This window comes from Centrocercus urophasianus, unplaced genomic scaffold (genome assembly GCF_019232065.1).
Source record: "Centrocercus urophasianus isolate 14NV4802_14NV808 unplaced genomic scaffold, USGS_Curo_1.0 seq_36, whole genome shotgun sequence".
NCBI classification, from domain to species: Eukaryota; Metazoa; Chordata; class Aves; order Galliformes; family Phasianidae; genus Centrocercus; species Centrocercus urophasianus.
Window position 1 is genome coordinate 2,371,271 of NW_024884933.1, and position 18,940 is coordinate 2,390,210.

General features: G+C 47.7%; 1 protein-coding gene across 3 annotated transcripts in view; it reads right to left on the reverse strand.

Annotated features, from left to right (window-relative positions):
* Positions 1 to 2,901: 2,901 nt before the first annotated feature.
* The window catches only part of PAX7 (paired box 7), an 86,345-nt gene continuing 70,306 nt past the window's right edge, over positions 2,902 to 18,940 (reverse strand). For 2 of the 3 annotated variants that reach the window (XM_042831752.1, XM_042831751.1), the window contains exons 8-9: positions 6,357 to 6,603; positions 2,902 to 3,539 (exon numbers count right to left, since the gene is read on the reverse strand). In XM_042831752.1, coding sequence (XP_042687686.1) covers positions 3,424 to 3,539; positions 6,357 to 6,603 — 363 coding nt within the window. In that variant the 3' untranslated portion in view covers positions 2,902 to 3,423. Of the gene's footprint in view, positions 3,540 to 6,356; positions 6,604 to 12,852; positions 12,919 to 18,940 lie in introns of all 3 variants that reach the window. The other variant, XM_042831750.1, reaches the window with a different exon arrangement.

The following is an 18,940-nucleotide window of genomic DNA, read 5'->3' on the forward strand; positions in this document are numbered from 1 at the left end:
ACCACCACACCCACTAAATCCTCCAAATGAAGTGCCCAATTTTCCTTTTCTTTTGAGCAAAAACATCTGCAGTTTGCCTGTGCGTTCGGCTGCTGTTGGTTTACCACTTTTTCTCCTCGAGCTCAGCAGAGCGCGTAAAGCAAACAAGCCACCCAAAGACACCTTTAATCCTTTTTTTATCTTTTTTAATGTATAACAGTTATGCCTGAGTTACAGAGAGACACCTACAGGCAGCAGGTAGTTAAAGCAAATACCAGTTTCTCTTTCTACTATTACTACTCCATATAGCTGAATAAATTATGGTGCGATTATATATATACACACGCACGCACGCAGGCACACACGCACACACACTCCCAGGCAGGCATACACATGGAGCAAAATGGCTATGAGTCAAACACAGAAGCAACATATCCGCAGTTACTAGGAATAAGGAATGTCCTATAGTGCTATGTAGATACTCCCCAGGTGGGTATATGGAGGTGTTAGGGATGACGGGTTAGAAGCGTTAAATACACAAAGTCTCTGAGCGACAGGAGCCAATCTGCTGAGTTGTCGGACACGGTGAGGAAATGTCCTTTTTGTGCTCTCAGGACGGTGCTGAGAGGTGAAGCAGGGGCACGGGGAGGTCCAGAACCCGTTGGTGGGTTGGCTGTCCCCCAGGGATCTCAGTCTGCAGGCATGGAAGAAATGTCGACCTGAGAGAACGGCTCTGGAGCGCGGCCCTTTGCTCGTTGGCTTCTTGTGTGGTTGGGATCCATGGGTGCCCAACAAAGTCACCATGGGGTGCAGGTCTGCTCCGTCCCTGATGGGTCCGCGCGTCCCTCAAGGTCCCACCACCAGCTCTGCTCTTCCATGCTCGGTTTTCTTTCGCCTCCCTCTGTTCTGTCCCACCCCACCCCCTGAGTTTGTCTCTTTTCAGCAGAACTGAGGTTGGCAACCCGTAAAACAAAAGGAAAGGAAAAATAAAATAAAATACTTGGACTCTCATACATGAGTGTATCTTCAGAACAAAACGAAGAAACAAACAACAACAAAAAAAAAAGAATTCCCCCAAATCAAACCCGTCCCACCCCAAAGAGTCTGGAATGTATTTTGAAAACACACAATAGGCAAAATTTCTACGTTTCATCCTCCCCACTCCCCCATTTTTTTTCTTTTTTTTTTTTTTAAATTTTTTTAATATTATATATATATATTTTTTAACTAGCACGGCACTCACTGTGTTTTTAGTATTAAAAAAAAAAAAAAAAAAGAAAGAAAAAAAAAAAGGGAGAAAAAAAGAAAGTCAACTTTCTATAAACATACAGCACATGACCAAAATTTCCAACTAATGTACAAAGTGCGACCACGAGGGAAAGGTCAGAGAACAGCTATGGGTGCTAGCGGGGCGATTCGGGTTCCCCTACAAACTCTATTTACAGCAGTGCCCGGGTGCTCACGGACTTTCAGGTGAAGGTGAATGGCAAACAGGCTCCCTCTATTTAAGACTTTAACTGGGGGGGTTCTGTGCACAGCGCCTTGGGGGTGGTGGGGAGGTGGGCTGGATGCACGGCTGGGAGATAGGATGGAGTGGGGAGAAGAGAGCTGGTAGGATTTTGCTAGTGGGAGCGATTCTCGTGACAAACTGAAACTTTCCTTCTAGTTTTGCAGGCAGCGAGGAATGCATTTGGTCAGAAATTTCAGTGTGAAGTAGTGGGGATTGTTGGCCTCTTGTGGGTTGTTTTAGCAGATGGGTGTTTCTGGCATTGACCCCTATGCTCGTGTCCAACACACAGACACCCTTGTCCTTGCCCTAGAACCCCCTGTTCTGACACGGCAGTCACAGAAGGTGACTTGGGAATGACATTTAAGCCAGGACTGGTGTTCAAATGGGATTTCTCCCTTCAATCAGCTCAAGAGCAGCAGCTTGTGTTGCTTACCAAGACCTCAGACTGGCACAAACAGGGCAATGGCGTGACTAGCAGAATGGCCAAGCCGCTGTGTTAGCACACTTTTAGGAATGTAGGCTCCATCACCCACATGCAGCAAAGCTGATCAATGCTGTATATGGATCTGAAAGGATGCTGAGCAATGCAAGAAGCAAAATTCGGCTTTGGTCCCGACAGGTACTTGCCCACATGGCTCAGGAGAAAGCAGCTTGGAGGTTCGTGATAAATGAGGCTGGGGCAAGGCAGGGGGGAGTTCCCCAGGAAAACGTTGTTTCTGCTGCAAAAACAACGTCAGATTATTTGGAAAGAACTGAAGAAACAGAAGTAAGAGAAAAAGGGCACAGCAGAAGTGTCTGTAACAACTTGGCCCTAGAAGCATGTGCTGGAGCAGAACTCATCCGACCGTGCAGCCCCGTTTTCATTCAGGTGGCCCTTTCCTTGCAGCAGAACCCCATTCTGCACACTGACCCTCTGAAACAATTTTGGCTCTTCCTTCTCTCCACTGTTTTTGCTCTCAATGGCCAACCTCTCTCCCACTGAAGGATGGAAGGGCCACAACAGTCCTTGCCCTCTTGACTGCAAGGGTGAAAGCTCCGCAATAGTCATCTGTATCTGATGCCCTGTATCTGGCCAGAGTTTGCTACCACATCTTCTGCCACTATCTGATGCCCGTGTCCTTTTGGTCCCTATGAGGAGACGTAAATGTTGCTCGTGCCTGTGCCCACAATCTCCAGTCCTCATGCAGCAATTCACATTTACACCTTCCGAAGGTCCCAGGCTGGACGGACATCCACCCTGCCCCTGCTTAGCAGCAATCTGGCCTGCTTTGGCCCTGCTTTGGGAAGCCATCGGTGAGAACAGAAGGGTAGAGTGGGGTGGGGACATTTGTTGTCTCTTTAATTTACGTTTGAGCTTTTTGTTTGTCTTTGCATGTTTGTTCGTATTTCTTGTGTTCATGTTGCTGTTTTTTGTTGTTGTTGTTGTTGTTTGTTTAAAACAAGTTCTTATATTTGGTCCATAGGTCTTCTGTGGTCCCAAATTACATCATCCTTAACAATCAGCTTGGTTATTCCTTCCTATACAACATTCACCAAATTTACACCAATGGAAAGAAAAGGAAACAAAAAGAAAAGATCAATTTGGCTTTGACTATGCCAACTACCTAGATCAATGGAAGGTCCTTTAGCATGGGCAAAACACCATGGCCAGGTAGAGGGAGGGCATGAACTCGGGGTTAATAAATGTACCCAACCTATTGTCTCTGGCCACAGAATTCAGGTCAATGAGGCCAGGCTTGCCTCTGAGCACTCTGGGAAGAGCTGGATTCTTGGAGAGCCCTCCCCATCCTTCCCGTCTCCTTCTCAAGTTGATGCGAGGTGGAAGGGAGTTGGGAAGGAGTAGGGTCCGGGTACAGGCAGATCCCTGGAAGGCTGGTAGTGTTTCTCCAGTGGTACCGAGTTGCTGGAGTGGGTTGTTGGCACAGTTGGACTCTTCAGTAAGCTTGGCCTGTCTCTACTGGTAGGAGCCCCAGAACAGCCGAATGTTCTCCCAGCTTCATCCTGCGCTGCGTGGACAGGCTCACGTTCTTGGCCAAATAATCAACAGCAGCTGAAGAGAGAGGTGATGGAGGAAAGGAGAGTGAGAAAACAGCACAATATGAGGTTTATTATTTAGTGGAAATGAGGTATTTGCCATCCAAGGATGTGTGTGACCAACAGACCCTGCAGACTGATTCTTAGAAATTGATGCTTGGATCAGGGGTTGTGCTCCTAGGAAAGGGTGCATCCTTCTAGATCAACCTGCCACGGCTGTGGGTCCCTCACGTTGCCCCATGGACCTACTAAGGTTGAAGATCCTACTTCTGCCATAGAAAATGGTGTTTCCAGGGGAGCTGCCCAAAGATGAGCCTGAGGCAGCTCCAGCCTCACCAGCGATGCCACTGCAAATGAAATTTCAGCAGGACTTCAGCAGCCTGGACAGGGCTTGAATGTGACTCAGCCACCACGTGCTGACTCATCCCTCTGTCCTAAGGGAAACGCTTTATCTCTGTCTTGGTGAGAAATGCATTCCAACTCGCCAGCCTGGCCCGCGGTCTGGGGGGGGACGAGGAGCAGGGCAGGATGGTGACATTGCTCATTAGCTCAGCTTCAGTCAAAGTCTCTCCCTTTCCCTAGCTTTAATGTCTCAAATTAGATTAATAAGGAGCTGGCAAGAGATGTACAATCGGTGCCAATGAGTAAACAAATTTCAGCCATCAACGTCTTGTCAGATGCCTGCCCCAGAGGAGGTCCCTTCCAGACACAAATTCTTATTAGACTTGTCATATCTATTAGAATTCCTTTCACGCTTCTGCGTTCCATCACCGGCATCATTAACACAGCTCCGGCCTTTGGGAACTGCAAGGACCACATTAATCTGGCATCGCTGCTCCTCACCGGCTGGGACAGCACTGGCTGGTGTGTGGGGAGCAGACAGGGTACAACTTCTACTGGTGGCACTTGGTTGGACACTTGGAGGTGGCACGGTTGGGCTGGTGCTCCTCCTGGACTGGGAGGAATCCCAGTAGGAGCAGCTCGTCTTGAGCTCTTCAAGGTGCGTGATGGTGCCTCCAACTTCACAGGGCTAGAGGCTGGGGAAGACTCTGCTCTATGGCTTGTGTCCAAACCTTATCAGTTTGTTCCCCTGATATTTCAGGTGATCACATTAAATAGCAGCTTCGTGAAGCTTTGTATGTGTGTGTTTGGCGTCTGTGTTTGGGAGAAGGGATTCACAGAATCATTAAGGTTGGAAAAGATCACCAAGATCATTAAGATCTGCTAAATATAAAACGCGCCGAGAAATGCAAGAAAAAAATGTTGTTATAGCAAGGTCATAACCATGCAAGACCTTGCTCAACAGTACTAATTACCAACAAAATGGTTTCTTCACATAGAGATCACTATAAATGGAGCTCATTATAAGAAAGGCTTGTAGAGGAGAAGATTTATGTATTGCCTCTATTTAGCTGGACGCACAAATATCCACACGTGTGTGTGCAGATGTGGAGAGTTTGCTGCTTGATGTGAATCTCACCTCAGAATGGCCACAGCTGGATATATCTTGGGTAACTCTACCAACCATGCAAGACTTGCTGTTGGCAGCTTGAATGGGAAAACATTCCTGCTCCAGACTGAGCCCTGTGGCTCCTAAACCGAATGGACATCCAACAGAAAAGAGGGAGAGAAATCAGGATAGGCAATAAAACAGCGTAGATAGGGCTGGGTGGGCAGCTCTTCAAGGAGAGGCCCGAGTGAAAATTCCTGCAGCAAACCAAGACAAACCCTTCTTTCTCTTTCCCTCTCCTTTGCTGGTCACTCTCCTTTCACAATCGTAGCTCGTCCTCCTTATTTTATTTTTTACACACATGGGTGTGACTAACGTCTTGCCTAAGGGAATCTTTATTGGAAATACATGGTATTGGAATTTGTTTAAGATTTTTATCAATAGCACGTGTGTCCAGCCTCACATCCAGAAGCGAGGGGAAGGTCAAGGGGTCACAGATCAAACTCCCGAAAAACAAAAAAAGGAGGGGTGGGGGGAAGCTGCTATTGATCCCGTCTGCCGCCACAGCCGGTTCTCATTTAGCTGGAGAAGTTAAAGACATTAAAGGGCTGTGACGGAGAGGGGAATAAAAAGCCACAGCCAAATGGAAGGAAAGGTCATTGAGGACAAGCTATGGGCAAGCAGGAGCGCTCCCGGAGAAAGAGGATGCACCTTTAACCCTCTGCAGATCACCCTCTGACAACACCACACTCATTATTAGTTTAACACCAGCAGGTGAGCCCTTTGGCAGGGTTTCTGGAGGAGAAACAGACCTTCCCTGGGTCGCAGTGCCTTCCAGGTCTGAGCTGTGGGTTGAGGATTGCAATTCCAGCCTCACTTTGGCTATAGCAGGATCGCAGCCTGGTTGGTTGGCAGACATTGGTTTTATGGTTTTTGTAGGGAAAGCTGAGCATGGAACCATCCCTTACCTTACACAGGGCAGGGGAAGAACAAACACACGTAGTTCTGCATCCCTAAGGGATGGTATTAAAATCCCCTTGGCTGAGCAGGGTGAACGTGCTGTTGGGCTTTTGGAGAAGTAAAAACTGGAGAGGAAGAAGGAAAGGGTGGGAACTGGATGATCTTCTAGGTCCCTGCCAATCCAAGCCATCCTATGACTCTAAGTTCTTCTTCTTTTTACTTTCTAGCAGAAATGTTTTACCTACAATACATTATTGGGGACTTTGGGACTGCAAGGATGATGGGAGCAATCTCTATACGGAGCAATCTCCATCTAGCAGGTTCCATTCTTCTCTCTTAGTGGACAGACTTCTTTGCAACACACATTCTTAGATCCCTCCCTCTCCTCTCCTGTTCCCAGTGCAGGGGCCACCCAGCACTTACTTTGTCCATACTGCCCATACTGGTAGCCAGCCACTGGGTCCACGCTGTAACTGGTGGTGCTGTAGGTGGGAGGACAGTAGGACTGCGAGGTCGGGAGGCTGTCCACGGATTTGATGGAGTCACTCCGCTGGCTGCAGCTGGCAGAGATGGAGTTGGTGGTGTCCAGGCCACCGTGAAGGGGAGAGATGGAGAAGTCAGCCTGGGGCTGTGGAGGAACCCCGCTGGGGTTGCTCAGGATGCTCATCACCTGGGGAAACACAGGAGGCAATGTGTCATCAGGGGTAGGAGAGAGAGAGTCTACCAGGATGGAGAATGAAGGCTGCTTCCACCTGGTAAAAACAGACCTCACTTTTGGTTCCCCTGTGCCTAAGGCTTTCTTTGGTAGAATTGTTGAATCATCAAGGTTGGAAAAGACAGCAAAGATCTCCATGTCAAACCAATCATCCCATCACCCATGCCCACTAAACCATGCCCTTCATACACATCCAACCTACTAGTTTCATGTTTTTGTTGCCCTCTTTTTTAATGTTTTAATAAAATATATATATATAAAAAGAGGTCTTGTTACTGACATGCCTTAACTATATTAGATATTTTATATGCTGCCCAAACCCGCTCCTCTTCACCCATTGCAGCCCAGGCAAATGTTGGATGCCCATAATGTTTATTTGAAAGACTTTCCTAGGGGACAATGGAGAGGTTCCATCTTGGCACACTCAGTCTTCGGTTGCTCTTTGCTGCCCTGCAAACAATGTCATTGAACACCAGAGAAAGGAATAAACCAAGGAAAGCACAAGGGATGCACAAGTCAAGAAACACAGTTTCCTAAAGGGACAGCAGCTACTGCCATTGGAAGTCTGCATGGGGGTTGTTAATGGAGGTTCTGGTTTTGATACATTCTGCTTTAGGACAGAAATGTCAAAGTTCTCTTCACCCTGAAATGTCCATGAGTTCAGAGATGACAGGTCATTGCAGCACGGCGCTTGGTTTTAGAACGTAATTCAATTTGCACACAAGCTATCTTCCTGCTCTGAGACATGAAACAGATGCATTTACGCTGTTTTTGTTGTGTTTTGTTTCTTTTTTTTTTCCCCACCCAAATGCCAGATTTGTTCCTGTGGGTGAACGTGGGGCAAGCCACTGCCTACAGGCCTCCATCCTGATATACTGCCTTAATGCAATTGCCTCCTGCAATCAGCAAAGTGACCCCTGGGTGCCTGGTTCAGGGTGTGAGGAGTTTGTGGGACCGGCGGTGCTGAATTTGTGCTGGGAGAGGTGAGGGGACAACCCGTCACCTCGGGGGGCCGCGGCGGCGCTGGGACTGCTGAAAATCTCCGACTTTAGCATAACCTTATTGACATCAATTAAAGTGGCAAATTGGAAATATTTGGAGCCTGGCAAGTGGTAAAATGAGCCCTTTATCCCCCGCCAGCGGCCTGGTGAGCTATTGTGCAGAGCATCCATTCTCTGGAAGGACACAAGAGTTGTTGTATAGAGCGCCGGGTCCCCTTCCTCTTCGTCTCTGTCCCCTCCTCCCTCACCTTCCTGCTGGACTGGGGCTTAGGGGATGCACGGCCCTTTGCTTTCTAAAGCTTCTCCTCCCCCCGGAAGGGCCCCGGAGCCCTGCAAAGCCGCTTTGCCTTGATGGGATCCCACCTCCTGACTCTGCCGGCATGAGATCCTTCCCAGATTTGTCTGGGGGGGAATTTTGGAGCAGGGCTGGCTGGGCCCCTGCGGAGGGGGAGTTAAAAAGCCTGGAAAATCAGTCTAACCCTGAGCATTGGGACAGGGATGGAGGAGCAAGCTTCGGACGAGCAGCACTGAGCTCACTTACCCTGCCCTCCTTTGAGTTTTCCAGCCTGCACCGAGGTTAGGTTTGCTGCTGGTCCACACAAGATAAAAAGCAATGGAGCTGTTTCATCCACTGGAGCCTAAATCCCCTCCAGCCCTCCAGGCACATCACCTCAATGTAGCCATGAGATGAAGTTTTTTAGCAGCAACCACTTGGAACCCCTTGCCCCATGACAGCAGGGGGATGAAGAGAGGAAATTGCATTTAAATATGCAAGACAGAGTGGATTAATATGAGAGCAGAGCTGTGAGGGTGGATGTAACGCAAACATCTCTGCCTCAAGGCTTATGCAACAGGGAAATCATGTGAGTGCTGCCCCAATGTTGATTTTCCAGCTGCAAAGTTGTTTGTAACCTTCCACTAAATCTGGGTCATGAACTTTCATCTGGCTCAGCCACGAATCCCCCTCCTCTGCCCCTCGGTCCCTGCAGATATCCCTCCTAGCACCAGGGCTGGAGGTGTCACAGCCTGCCCCAATGGGTATCCGGGATGCTCACATCTACAGCAGCCACAAAACGCTACTGCCTTTCACCTGAGAACTGAATCAGACGTTTAAAACAATAAACATCCTCCCTGCACACAGATATGTGAATTCTGTGTTATTTTTGGCAAGCTGCAGCTCAGGCAGCACCAAGCAGGGCTGTTTTGCTGCTCCCCTTCCGAGGTGTAGAGCTACAGATTGGCTGCATGCACTGCAAACCTCTGCAGGTGCAGAGAGAAATCATGTGCTAGAAAACAACGTGCAACTGGAACTACTCAGAGATCGGAGGGTTTGCTGGTGCTCTCCCTCCTGGCCATCTCCCCCATAAGAGTCAGCTGCTTTATATTACTCAGGAAAAATAAAAGGGTCTTAAAGCAAGTAGAAGTCATATTAACACTTCCGCTAAGGCCCTTTTAAAAAGAAAGGGGGATGTAAAGCTGTGTTGGTAAATGAAACCCAGACTCACACTCTTCACACTCGCAGGAGCTGAGACGGGAGAAGACACTTGCAGAAATCCTGCTAAAGACAGTAATTGTCTTTAATCGGTCAGAATCAGGGCTGGTTTCTAATCCTGGCTCTGTTACTGACTCTGAAGGGTTCGTGTGAGTCACTTAAGCGGGGACTCAGCTAACCTGAGCCATGCGATGCTGATTCTGGTCTATGCTAATCCTCCAGAATCCACCTACAGAGAGAGTGATACCTCTGAAAGATCATCCTCCCGTCCTCAGACCCTTTCCTGAAAAAAATGATGGTCAGAATTTCCCTCTGGAAATGCATAGCGAGACATGAGGATGCCAATATTACACCAGGATGGTGAACAGCCCCCAAAGCACTGCTGACCATGGGAACATCTGTCTTTTTGCCTTTTCCAGGCAAACTGCTGTGAGCAGTTTGGGACTGGGCCCCACCAGGACCCTGTTTGCATCCAATCCACCCCAGGACATGAAAGTGTTGGGAATAGCAAGAGCAACATGGAGATTTCTGCTCCATCTCTGCTCTGCATGGATAACCCTCGGCCAGCACTATCTGACTTCTTGATTCAGCTGGATAAACTCATTTTCCAGGCAACTTTTGAACTTAGGAAGGTGCGGGGGCATCTGGAGAAATCCCCTCCTCAAGAATGCCACGTCCTTCTCCCCTCTTCTTTCTGACCTTGCTTTCTTATAATTTATTACTTCTTGGTGCATTATCATCACTAACTAAAAATCAATACCCACTTCACATCTGTAAGGTTTTATCTGGAGGGAAATCTGCTCCCTGTCCATCACGGTGACTGACAGCCTTCTCTTTCCCCTCCCTCTCGTCGGCTGCCTCTCTCCCCTTCCCCATCTCCTTTACCTCTGCTGCTGTCCCAAATCAGTCACAGGCATTGCGTGGGCTTGCACTTTAGGCTAAGTCAATAACGGTCCTGGTGCTAGGAGCCTTCGGCCTCTCTCCTACCCTTTCCAGAGGTCATTTGTCATAGGGGAAAAGTGGTAGGGGGTCTCGGTGTGTTGGGGAGCCCAAGGTTACCGCACAAAGACCCTCCTGGATGAAAGAGCCAGCCTCCTGCTGCTGCTGCCCTCCCCACCCTCATCTCCCCCTGTTCCCCAAGCCACCCCCCCACCCCCCTCCGGGACGTTTCATCACTCTCTCCCATACTTTAAAAGAAGGGGAGTTAAAAAAATGTAATTAATTCCCTCCATTTCTGAGCTGGCCCTCAGGGCCTCTGGCCGTGGAAACTGTAGCAGGGGAAATGTGCACCCTTTATGATAAACGGATGCGGCTTTGGGAAGGGAAGAGCAATTAGGGCCTTCAATCTGTGCAATCAGGCCTTCAGATTTTAGGGTTAGAGGTTGGGGGGTGGTTGTGTGTGCCGGGGGGGCAGGAGGGGCTCAAGGGGCAGACAATGATAGGGAGAGCTGCTGTTCTGATGGAGAAGGGCACACACACGTCAGGGAAGGGACAGTGGGGAAGTTTGATGACAAACCCTTGCCCTGTAGATGTGGTTGGGACATGGGACAAAGCAAGGCAGCCCAATGGTGACATCAGACCCTGAAACACCACGGAGTGGATGCCCACCATACGCAGGGTGTAAATAGCCCAAGACAACAGGGAGGACACAGAGATGCTTTGAGGAGATGGCATCCCAAAATTCCAAAAGGATGGAAAGGTGAGAGCCTGCAAACACCGTTTTCCAGAGTGGCTCCCAGTGCTGCTCGTCTCTGTTTTTGGGCATCTGATCTGACAAAGCGTAGAGCGTCCAAAATCAGAGGCTGCCTTAGAAAAATGCTGCATTTAGAAACTGCTGAGTCTGGCTAAGTTGTGAATAAAGGGAAGACATAATCATCTGCAACTAGCTGAAGGGTGTTAACTCCAAAGGAGCTGCCAGATGGTCCCAAAGGAGTGCAGACTGAAGAGGGAAAAAAGCTCATGGCAGTAAGCAGTGTTTCTGAAGCTGCGGTGTTGTTTTCCTAGGAATGGGTAGAAAACCTCAGTTTTGGGAAAGGCTGGAAGCACGATTGGTTTGAATATTTAATACTAACCAGACAAAAGCCCTACGGACTTCTGCTGAGAAGAATGTGTTTGTAGGTTCTATGGTGTCAACGTTCACACCATTTCTGAATTTCTGAATATCTGATAGCCATGCTGGGCAAGGCTAGGGGTCTCTTGGCCTTCCTGCCTACAGGGAGCAGACAACTGGTGTGCTGTGAGTTCCCCTATGAGGTTTTCACCCCTGGGTTGGACTCCACTATTTGCAGTTGATTCATCTTCTGCTTTGGGCAGGTGATGCTCTGTCCTCTAAGCTACTTGGTGGGGACCCAGCTTTAACTTTTCCACCTCTCCCTGGCAGCCTTTTCAGCTAATCTTTTCCTTCCCTCTTGCAGAAGGCAACCTTTCCTCACACTGGTGCTTTCTGATCTCTGTGCATTCATTCTCACTTCATGGGAAGAGGGAGAGTTGATTATTCTATACATACATTAAATGGGAACAAAATGAAGAGGTGACCATAGGACTGCTGAGAGTTGAAGAAAGAGTTGGGAGGAGATAAATAGCTCCCAAAGATCTTCACTTGAAAGGAGGATAAATATATGCAAATATGCCCCTAGGTAGGCCTAAAATGACTTATGTAGCAATCACTAACACTGCACTCACAAAGCCAACTAATTAATTTTGAATATTTTCTAAACCACTAGACCCAGCTGAGCTGTACCTCAAAATGCCAAACCAATCCAGTAAGCGGTTTTGCATTCAGGCCAAGAAACTTCATAGTATTTGCACCTAAAAAAAATCTGATCTGTTCAGTCTAATGGCAATTCCCAGGAAATTTGGGAGCCCAGGGATTGAACTTCATAGAATCAGAGCATCATTACAGCTGGAAAGACCACTGAGATCATCTAGTCCAACCATTCACCCATCACCACCACACCAATGTCTTTCAGATGGAATTTGAAAAGCAAAAGGCCCCTCCAGTGAGGTAAATGGGAGTTTAGCCCTTAATTTAAAGGCAGCAATAATTTTGCTGTAGGAATTAATTGTTATGCTATCGATTGAAGAAGTGCTGACTGGTGTTTCCTACAAAGTGAGTGAGGAGTAGTGCAAATGTTTGCTAACCAACACTACCAGTGTATTTACATTGAATGGATGTAGACAAAAAGGCCATTCCCCACAAAAAATGGTCACCACTAATGGCAAAGGATTGCTCCAGGGCAACGATGTTCCATTCTCATAACCTCTTCCACTCCAGTGGAAAGTGTTTGGGGACGAGTGAAACCTGGGAGTTTCCCAATGCCACACCATGTGTGAGTCAGGAGCAGAGCCAGAACAGAAGAAGATGTTCCTGGATCCTTCCTGCTAGCATGGGACAGAGCGTGCCGGATCCCTTGAAAGTGATCAGCAATGGTTGCCAGCGAACAGTAAAACCAGAAATATCATCAATGCCTTTCAGTGACTTAAAACACCTGAGGGATGTTTCAGCGTAGTCTAGAACACAGTGGGTGAAATGGAGACGAGCATCATGTCCTAAGGCGACCCTGTTCACTTGACAGATGAGGATGGAGAGGGCTTGGGGAGATGCTGGTGGTGAGATGGAGCTGGGGATGCAATGGTGAGCTGCAGCAAAGCGGGCCAACGCGGGCTGCACAAGGGGAGGATTAGGAAAAAAAGGCGGTGGGAAGTTATTACCTGATTGTTCAAGGCTATGGTGAGGTTCCACCTGGAGCACTGCATCTTGTTTTGGGCACCCTGCTTCTGTAGAGATGTACAAATTATGGAGAAGGTCTACAGAAAAGTTTCTAAGCTATACAAAAGAATGGGAAGGTCTCAGCTCTAATGGTAAGAGAAATTGCTTAAGGCTGGATGGTCTGGGTAAGAGAAATGAGCTCTTCTTGCAGTGGGAATACTGTAAGGAAACCAGAAGCACCATGGGGTTAAACATTCCATAATGGCTATGAAGAATTTTGTAGCAGAAGCATAATTTGGAGGGAAGAGGGGAGGCATTGCTGAATTACATCAAAAACTGCTTGATCAAGAGACACAAAGCACTGCTCTTGGTGCCTGGGAGCCAAGCTCTACTGTCACCTATGTGAAAGCAGATGCTAAAGCTTCTAACAGTCTGGATAACCAGAGAAAACAAATAGACCTGCTGTGCTTCAAAATCAAGACTAACCCCTCCCATAACTGGGTGAGACTCAAGTCAGCCATGCCTTACCATGTTGAAACTGTTGAAAGGGCTGATTTTTGTTCACTGCTGAGCATCTCCCTCTGAAAATGGGCTTTGTGCTTTACTGACCATTGACATGTTTATTCACCTGATTGTACCTATGCAGATGTATTTATCCTGATGCTGTTTTATCCCAAAATATGTGAAGGCCAGGTGAATACACTGGGGACTCCATGGGGAAATTGCTTTGTTGGGATATGGGGTATCTCTGGGCATTAATTGCAGGAAGATGAATCTTGGTTGTGGCATTTTAGAACTCACAAAGTCATCGAAGATGAGAGAGCAGAAAGGCACAACCACGGAAAACAGGAATTCCTAAACATTTCCAAGCCTTGAGAGGGACTCAGGTTAGGTTCAGCTTTGGAAATGGTCGTGTTTTTTAATCAGCACCTATTCATCCAGTTCTGGGTAGGCTGAGACATGCTGACAGCAAGAATATACACCAAGAATATACACCCAACACAAGGAAACACCCGATGAAACTTCAGCCATTTCTCCCTCAACACCCTTCAGCATCCCCGCATTGGCAGAGGCTAACAAAGACGGCCCCAATTTTGCAGAAAGGTCTCCTTCTCCCCTCCTCCCCTCCTCCCCTCCCACCTCTCTCCCTCCTTTTATATATTTATTTCCCCTTTGCTAAGCCAGTCTGCGCTCGCTCACTATCACAACCCCCTGCAGACACTGGTAATGGAGTGCGGGTGCTGCCTTACTGCTTCGAAACAAGATTTCCTGAGATCCTTTGAGCTCGCTCCATGCCTCCCCCTCGCCTGCTTTTCTCTCTCTTTTTGGAGAGTGGAGGGGAGCCTCTATAAATGTGAAAGGAGCTGCACTACAAAGAATCCCCCGAGTGGCATATCCCAGCCTCGGGCGAAGCTGCTTGGTGCACTGATAGTCCTGCGTATCTGTTCTAGGACTCCTCTTTCTCTTCCCCTCCCTCTTTCTCTGATCAATCGAGGGCTGTAATCAGTTAAGGTCCAGCTTAACTGCAGTGTAAGATACACCAGTTAAGCAAAGCCAATGCCTCCAGGGTTCCCATGGTAAATACGGGGAGGTCATGGGGAGATGAAATAACCCTGATAAGTTCGGCAAGTGCAGTGCTAGCTAGGCTCGCATAGAACACTTAATAACTTGAGCTGGCAGAAGAATGGGAGAAAGGAACAATCAGAACTGTTTCCTATTCCCAGCTCCTCTTCTGCTTGTTTGCTTTGCTCCCCAGTTCTCCCCATTTCTCTTTTCAGCTCACCCCAATGAATGAACAAGCCAGACCCCGATCCTGTCCAGGACTGCAGGGTTGAATTCTCAATGACAGTTCCTGAATCCAAGGAAATGCCTTTTGCAGTCCTACACGTGTGCTCTCCCCTTGGGCTTCTCTCTGCTGCTAGGGAGCAGTGTGGTATTTCTAAAGGCAGGCAGCTCCTTGCTTTTGCCAAATGTGAATTTCAATCTGAGCTCTGGGCAATGGGGTTATGTCCACCCAGGCCTGGGGTCCACTGGGGGCATTATTGCAAATAAATAGGAGGAAAAAAACAAGAGAATAAAGCAAGCATCTTGCTAAAAACGGTGCCTTAAATACAGGATTACCCGTACCACCAAGGCATTCTACCTCAACAACCTCTACCCTGTTTGTTTCCATAGTAAATCTTCTCCTTTCTCTCCATAAATGTCCATCTTCAGGGATGGCCCAGGAAAAACGGAGCCCTTTACATTAATCACCTTTACATTAAGTTGATCACCTTCATGCTGGATCCAAACAACTTATGGTTTCCTAACACACCCTCTGGAGGGTTTGGGGATGACTGGGGTGTCAAAGGGATTTCCTTGTGCTTCTGTTCCTGAGCTCACTGCAGAAACACCCCCCCTTACCCCCCCCAAATTCTACCTGGCCTTAATCCTGAACTAATGACTTGATGAACACAATGTGAGGTTTGGATGCAAACAGCACCACATGGGCTGCTGTCTAATTGGACATCAGCCCACCAGGCATTGCAGATAGGGGAAAATTAAAAAAAATACCATGTAGGATTTATTAAAAACGATGCAGATGCACAAAGAGCAGAACAAAATCTTTAACCAGAAGCGATAAGAAAGCCCTAAAGGATTCGAGTGGAGATAAATATCCCTCTTGGAGTCCTGCAGCTCTCACAAAGGTTTTTGGGCTGGCGTTTCCCCGCAGTGTGAGAGGTGCTTACTTAAGCAGGGGATGGGATTACCTCTTCCCCCAGTGCTCTGGCATTTCTGCACTCAGAGCCTGCACAAAACCAGTTTGTATGGTCAGCCAATGCAAAGAGCTGAAATCCCAACAACAAAGATACACCGTTGAACTGCTGGCCAAACTATGTCTATGCCAATGGGAAGGGTCAATACCTCATTAAAACTAAACCTCAACCGAAAGGGAACAGTCACACATTAACCAGAGGAGCACATAAACCACAGCACAGCTCGATGTACCAACACAAGGCGCTTTGCATCTCAACCCCCCGATTGAGCCGGCTTTTATGAGAATACCTTGTATGGAAGAATAAGAAAGTGGCAAAATTGTGCCCTTTGCTGCATGGCCAAGTAGGGGAGATGGGGGGGATCACAACTCATAGTGCTCCAGCAGAGTTTTCAAGGCACCTCCTGCACACAGAAGTTTAAAAGCACACAAGGCGCTGCTGATCCAGAGATAAATGGTGGAAAAGGGATTAGAGATACTTAGCGGAGGAGAGGGAAGACTCAGGAAGGGCTGATTATTTTAAAGATATGACTATTTAAAGATAATGATTGCATAAATTTAATTAATGCATTTTCATGCTGCAAATGGCCGTTTTGTAATTAATGTATCTGGCCTCGCTAAGCATGGGAGATCACATCTCCTGCCCCCCTCCCTCCCTTCCCTATTCCCCCCTCCGCCTCGCGTTTAATGAAAGACAGAAAGCAGATGACAGAAACAATTTGTCAGCCAGTACGGGTGTCAGATGCCTAATTGGTTGCGCTGAGTTAGTGGGAAGTAAAGGGGGAGAGGGCCAAGGCTAGGGGGCTCTTCTCTCTTTATCCAAGGCTTCGGGGTGGGTGCCTGGATGGGAGGTGATGGGGGGTGAAAGTGTTTCTCGTTAATTGATGGAGATTAGGACACAGATTGGCTGTGGCAGGGACTGGGCAGTGACAAGAAGGGGATGGGAGAGGCTGGTTAACAGCCGTGCAAACAAGCTGCCATATCTCACCATGCATTAAGGCTGGCAGTGCTGACAGCACCGATGGTTCAGGTTGGTGTGTGTGGGTTAGAGCCTTAGGAAAACTGCGTGCCCTGTGTCTTCCCATCCTTGCCCCACTCTGGGATTGGCTTAAAAAGCACAAAGCTGGAGTTGATGTACGTGTCAGGTGGTGACTGAGTTCTGTGGGTGTGTTTGGGTCATAGAGATACAGCACAACCAATGTTCTCTGGTCATTATGTGGAGTGAAAACATCCTTCTCCATAAAGAAAGGCCCAGCAGTATGAATTCCTCTGAAATAGCAACCAGCAGAGGCTGCACAGAGAGGTGGTGATACCCCACCCCTGCAGACACCCAAGGTCAGACTGGAGGGGATCTGAACGCCTGGTTGAGCTGTAGGTGACCCTACTCACTGCAGGGGTGTTGGGCCAGATGGCCTCGAGGGTCCCTTCCAACCCAACTGTGATTCTATGATGAATTAGAGAGCCCAGGCTACAAGCGCCCTGAATCTCACTGAGAGCTGAGCATCCTGGCCCTGTCCCAGCACGACACGGCTTGGGTTAGCCAGAGTCACACCTGGGAGGAAAGCAGAGAGGTGCCTTATTTTTGCACCATCCCTCTTTCTTCAAGGCTTTTTTGGGACCTCTGTACCCTCCAACTTTGCTGTACTTGTCACAGGCACAAGGCAGAGCAGTGTTGCCACCTTACAAATGGAAAAATGAGCCCAATGAAGGCTGATAATTCAAGACTGCACCAAAGTCTCTTGGGATGGAGGAATTTGATCTTTCCAAATCCAAGGTTTTCGTTCCAGACAGCCTTACCTCTCCTCTCGTATGAAGAACAAGAGAATTACAGCATGGTAGAACCATTAAGGTTGGGAGAGATCACTAAAATCACCAAGCCCAAGGAACCTCAAAACATCAGTGCCATCAGATGCTGCTGGGTGTCCCTATAGGTATAAGACAGCCTTAGAAAAGTGTGAACAGCTTCCTGTTCCCACAAATAAAGGTGGTAAGTAGAGAGGCATGGGGAGAAAGAGCTAAGAATAGAAAATGTTGATTTCCCATGCTGGGCTCTGATCACATTCCAACACACCACCTGCAGAGATGAAGACACTGCTGGGCTCCTGCGTTGTGCTACACGTCCCTTTGTGAGGGGTCTGCAGAGGGTTGAGAGGTGGTGGAAAATGTTATGGGCAAAACAAGATACACAATCTTTTCTTTTAGATGAAAGAGTGACTTTCAGACGGCACAAATGGAAATGGAAAGGGGGTGGGCGATGGATGCAAGAGCAAATGCAAACTTTCTGATTTCAAAGAGATGAAAACAAGGTAAAACCTTGCAATTTGTAGCAAAAACGTGTTCAAGATAAAACATCCCGTTAAAAGAGTTTTCTCTTTACTTATAAAAGCAAAATAAACTCTCCAGAGAGTGAAATGGAACCATTCTGCTCTTTCCAAGATGTCCCCATCTGTTTTCCTTGTCACTGCTGGCCTCAGTTATTCATTCAGCTGTAGGGTGAGCATCATGCAGACATGAGATTTGGTGATGTGTAACTGAAGCCATTCTTATTGTTAAATACTTGTGTTGCAGAGAGGTGGAAGTGCTACAGCCAAGGAACGGCTACCACTGTACAATAGAAATAAAATCCTAGTGCCCCAAAATGGCATATCTATGGCATATCTCCCACCAAGCCTGGCTCTCTTTCTACTCCCACTTCAAGAAAGCAAATTCAGAAAAAAAAGAAAAAAAAAGGAGGAAAAAAAATGCAACAGGGTAAAAGCTTCATATTCCTGACTCTATTCCAATACAAAGTCAAAAGAGAGTAGGAGCCAACCCTGCTCCAGCTGGCAAAAGCTAAATGGCCTAAGATGCATCAGGGAAAACGGAGGAATGGGAATTATTAATGCCTTCTGAAAATCTGCACTGCAGAAATACTCAGCATTTACTTCTTCCTTATTCATAATACACGCTCTCTTCCCTACGCTGGAGTACACCCATCATTTTCCTTCTGGTTTATAGGACATGAGGGGCAATCACTGGGTGCTGGAGTTTTGCTAGGGAGGAATATGTTCCATCGTGCATTAAACAAATGCTAAATGATTACAAGCACCATATTGGCTGAGAAAAAAAGCAGGCTGTGGTGAGTTGTGCTTGTCACATCACCGCTCCTGCTTGGCAAATAAGTCCTAATGCACAATTGGTATTTATTAGATGACATACAACAACTGTCTCATTAAATCAGGGCTCGAGTGTAGGCCGGAAGTCTTAATTTAAAGTGTCACCAGCTACTGAATTCAGATGGTTTAGGCAGGAGGAGAGGGAAGGGAAGGGAAGGGAAGGGAAGGGAAGGGAAGGGA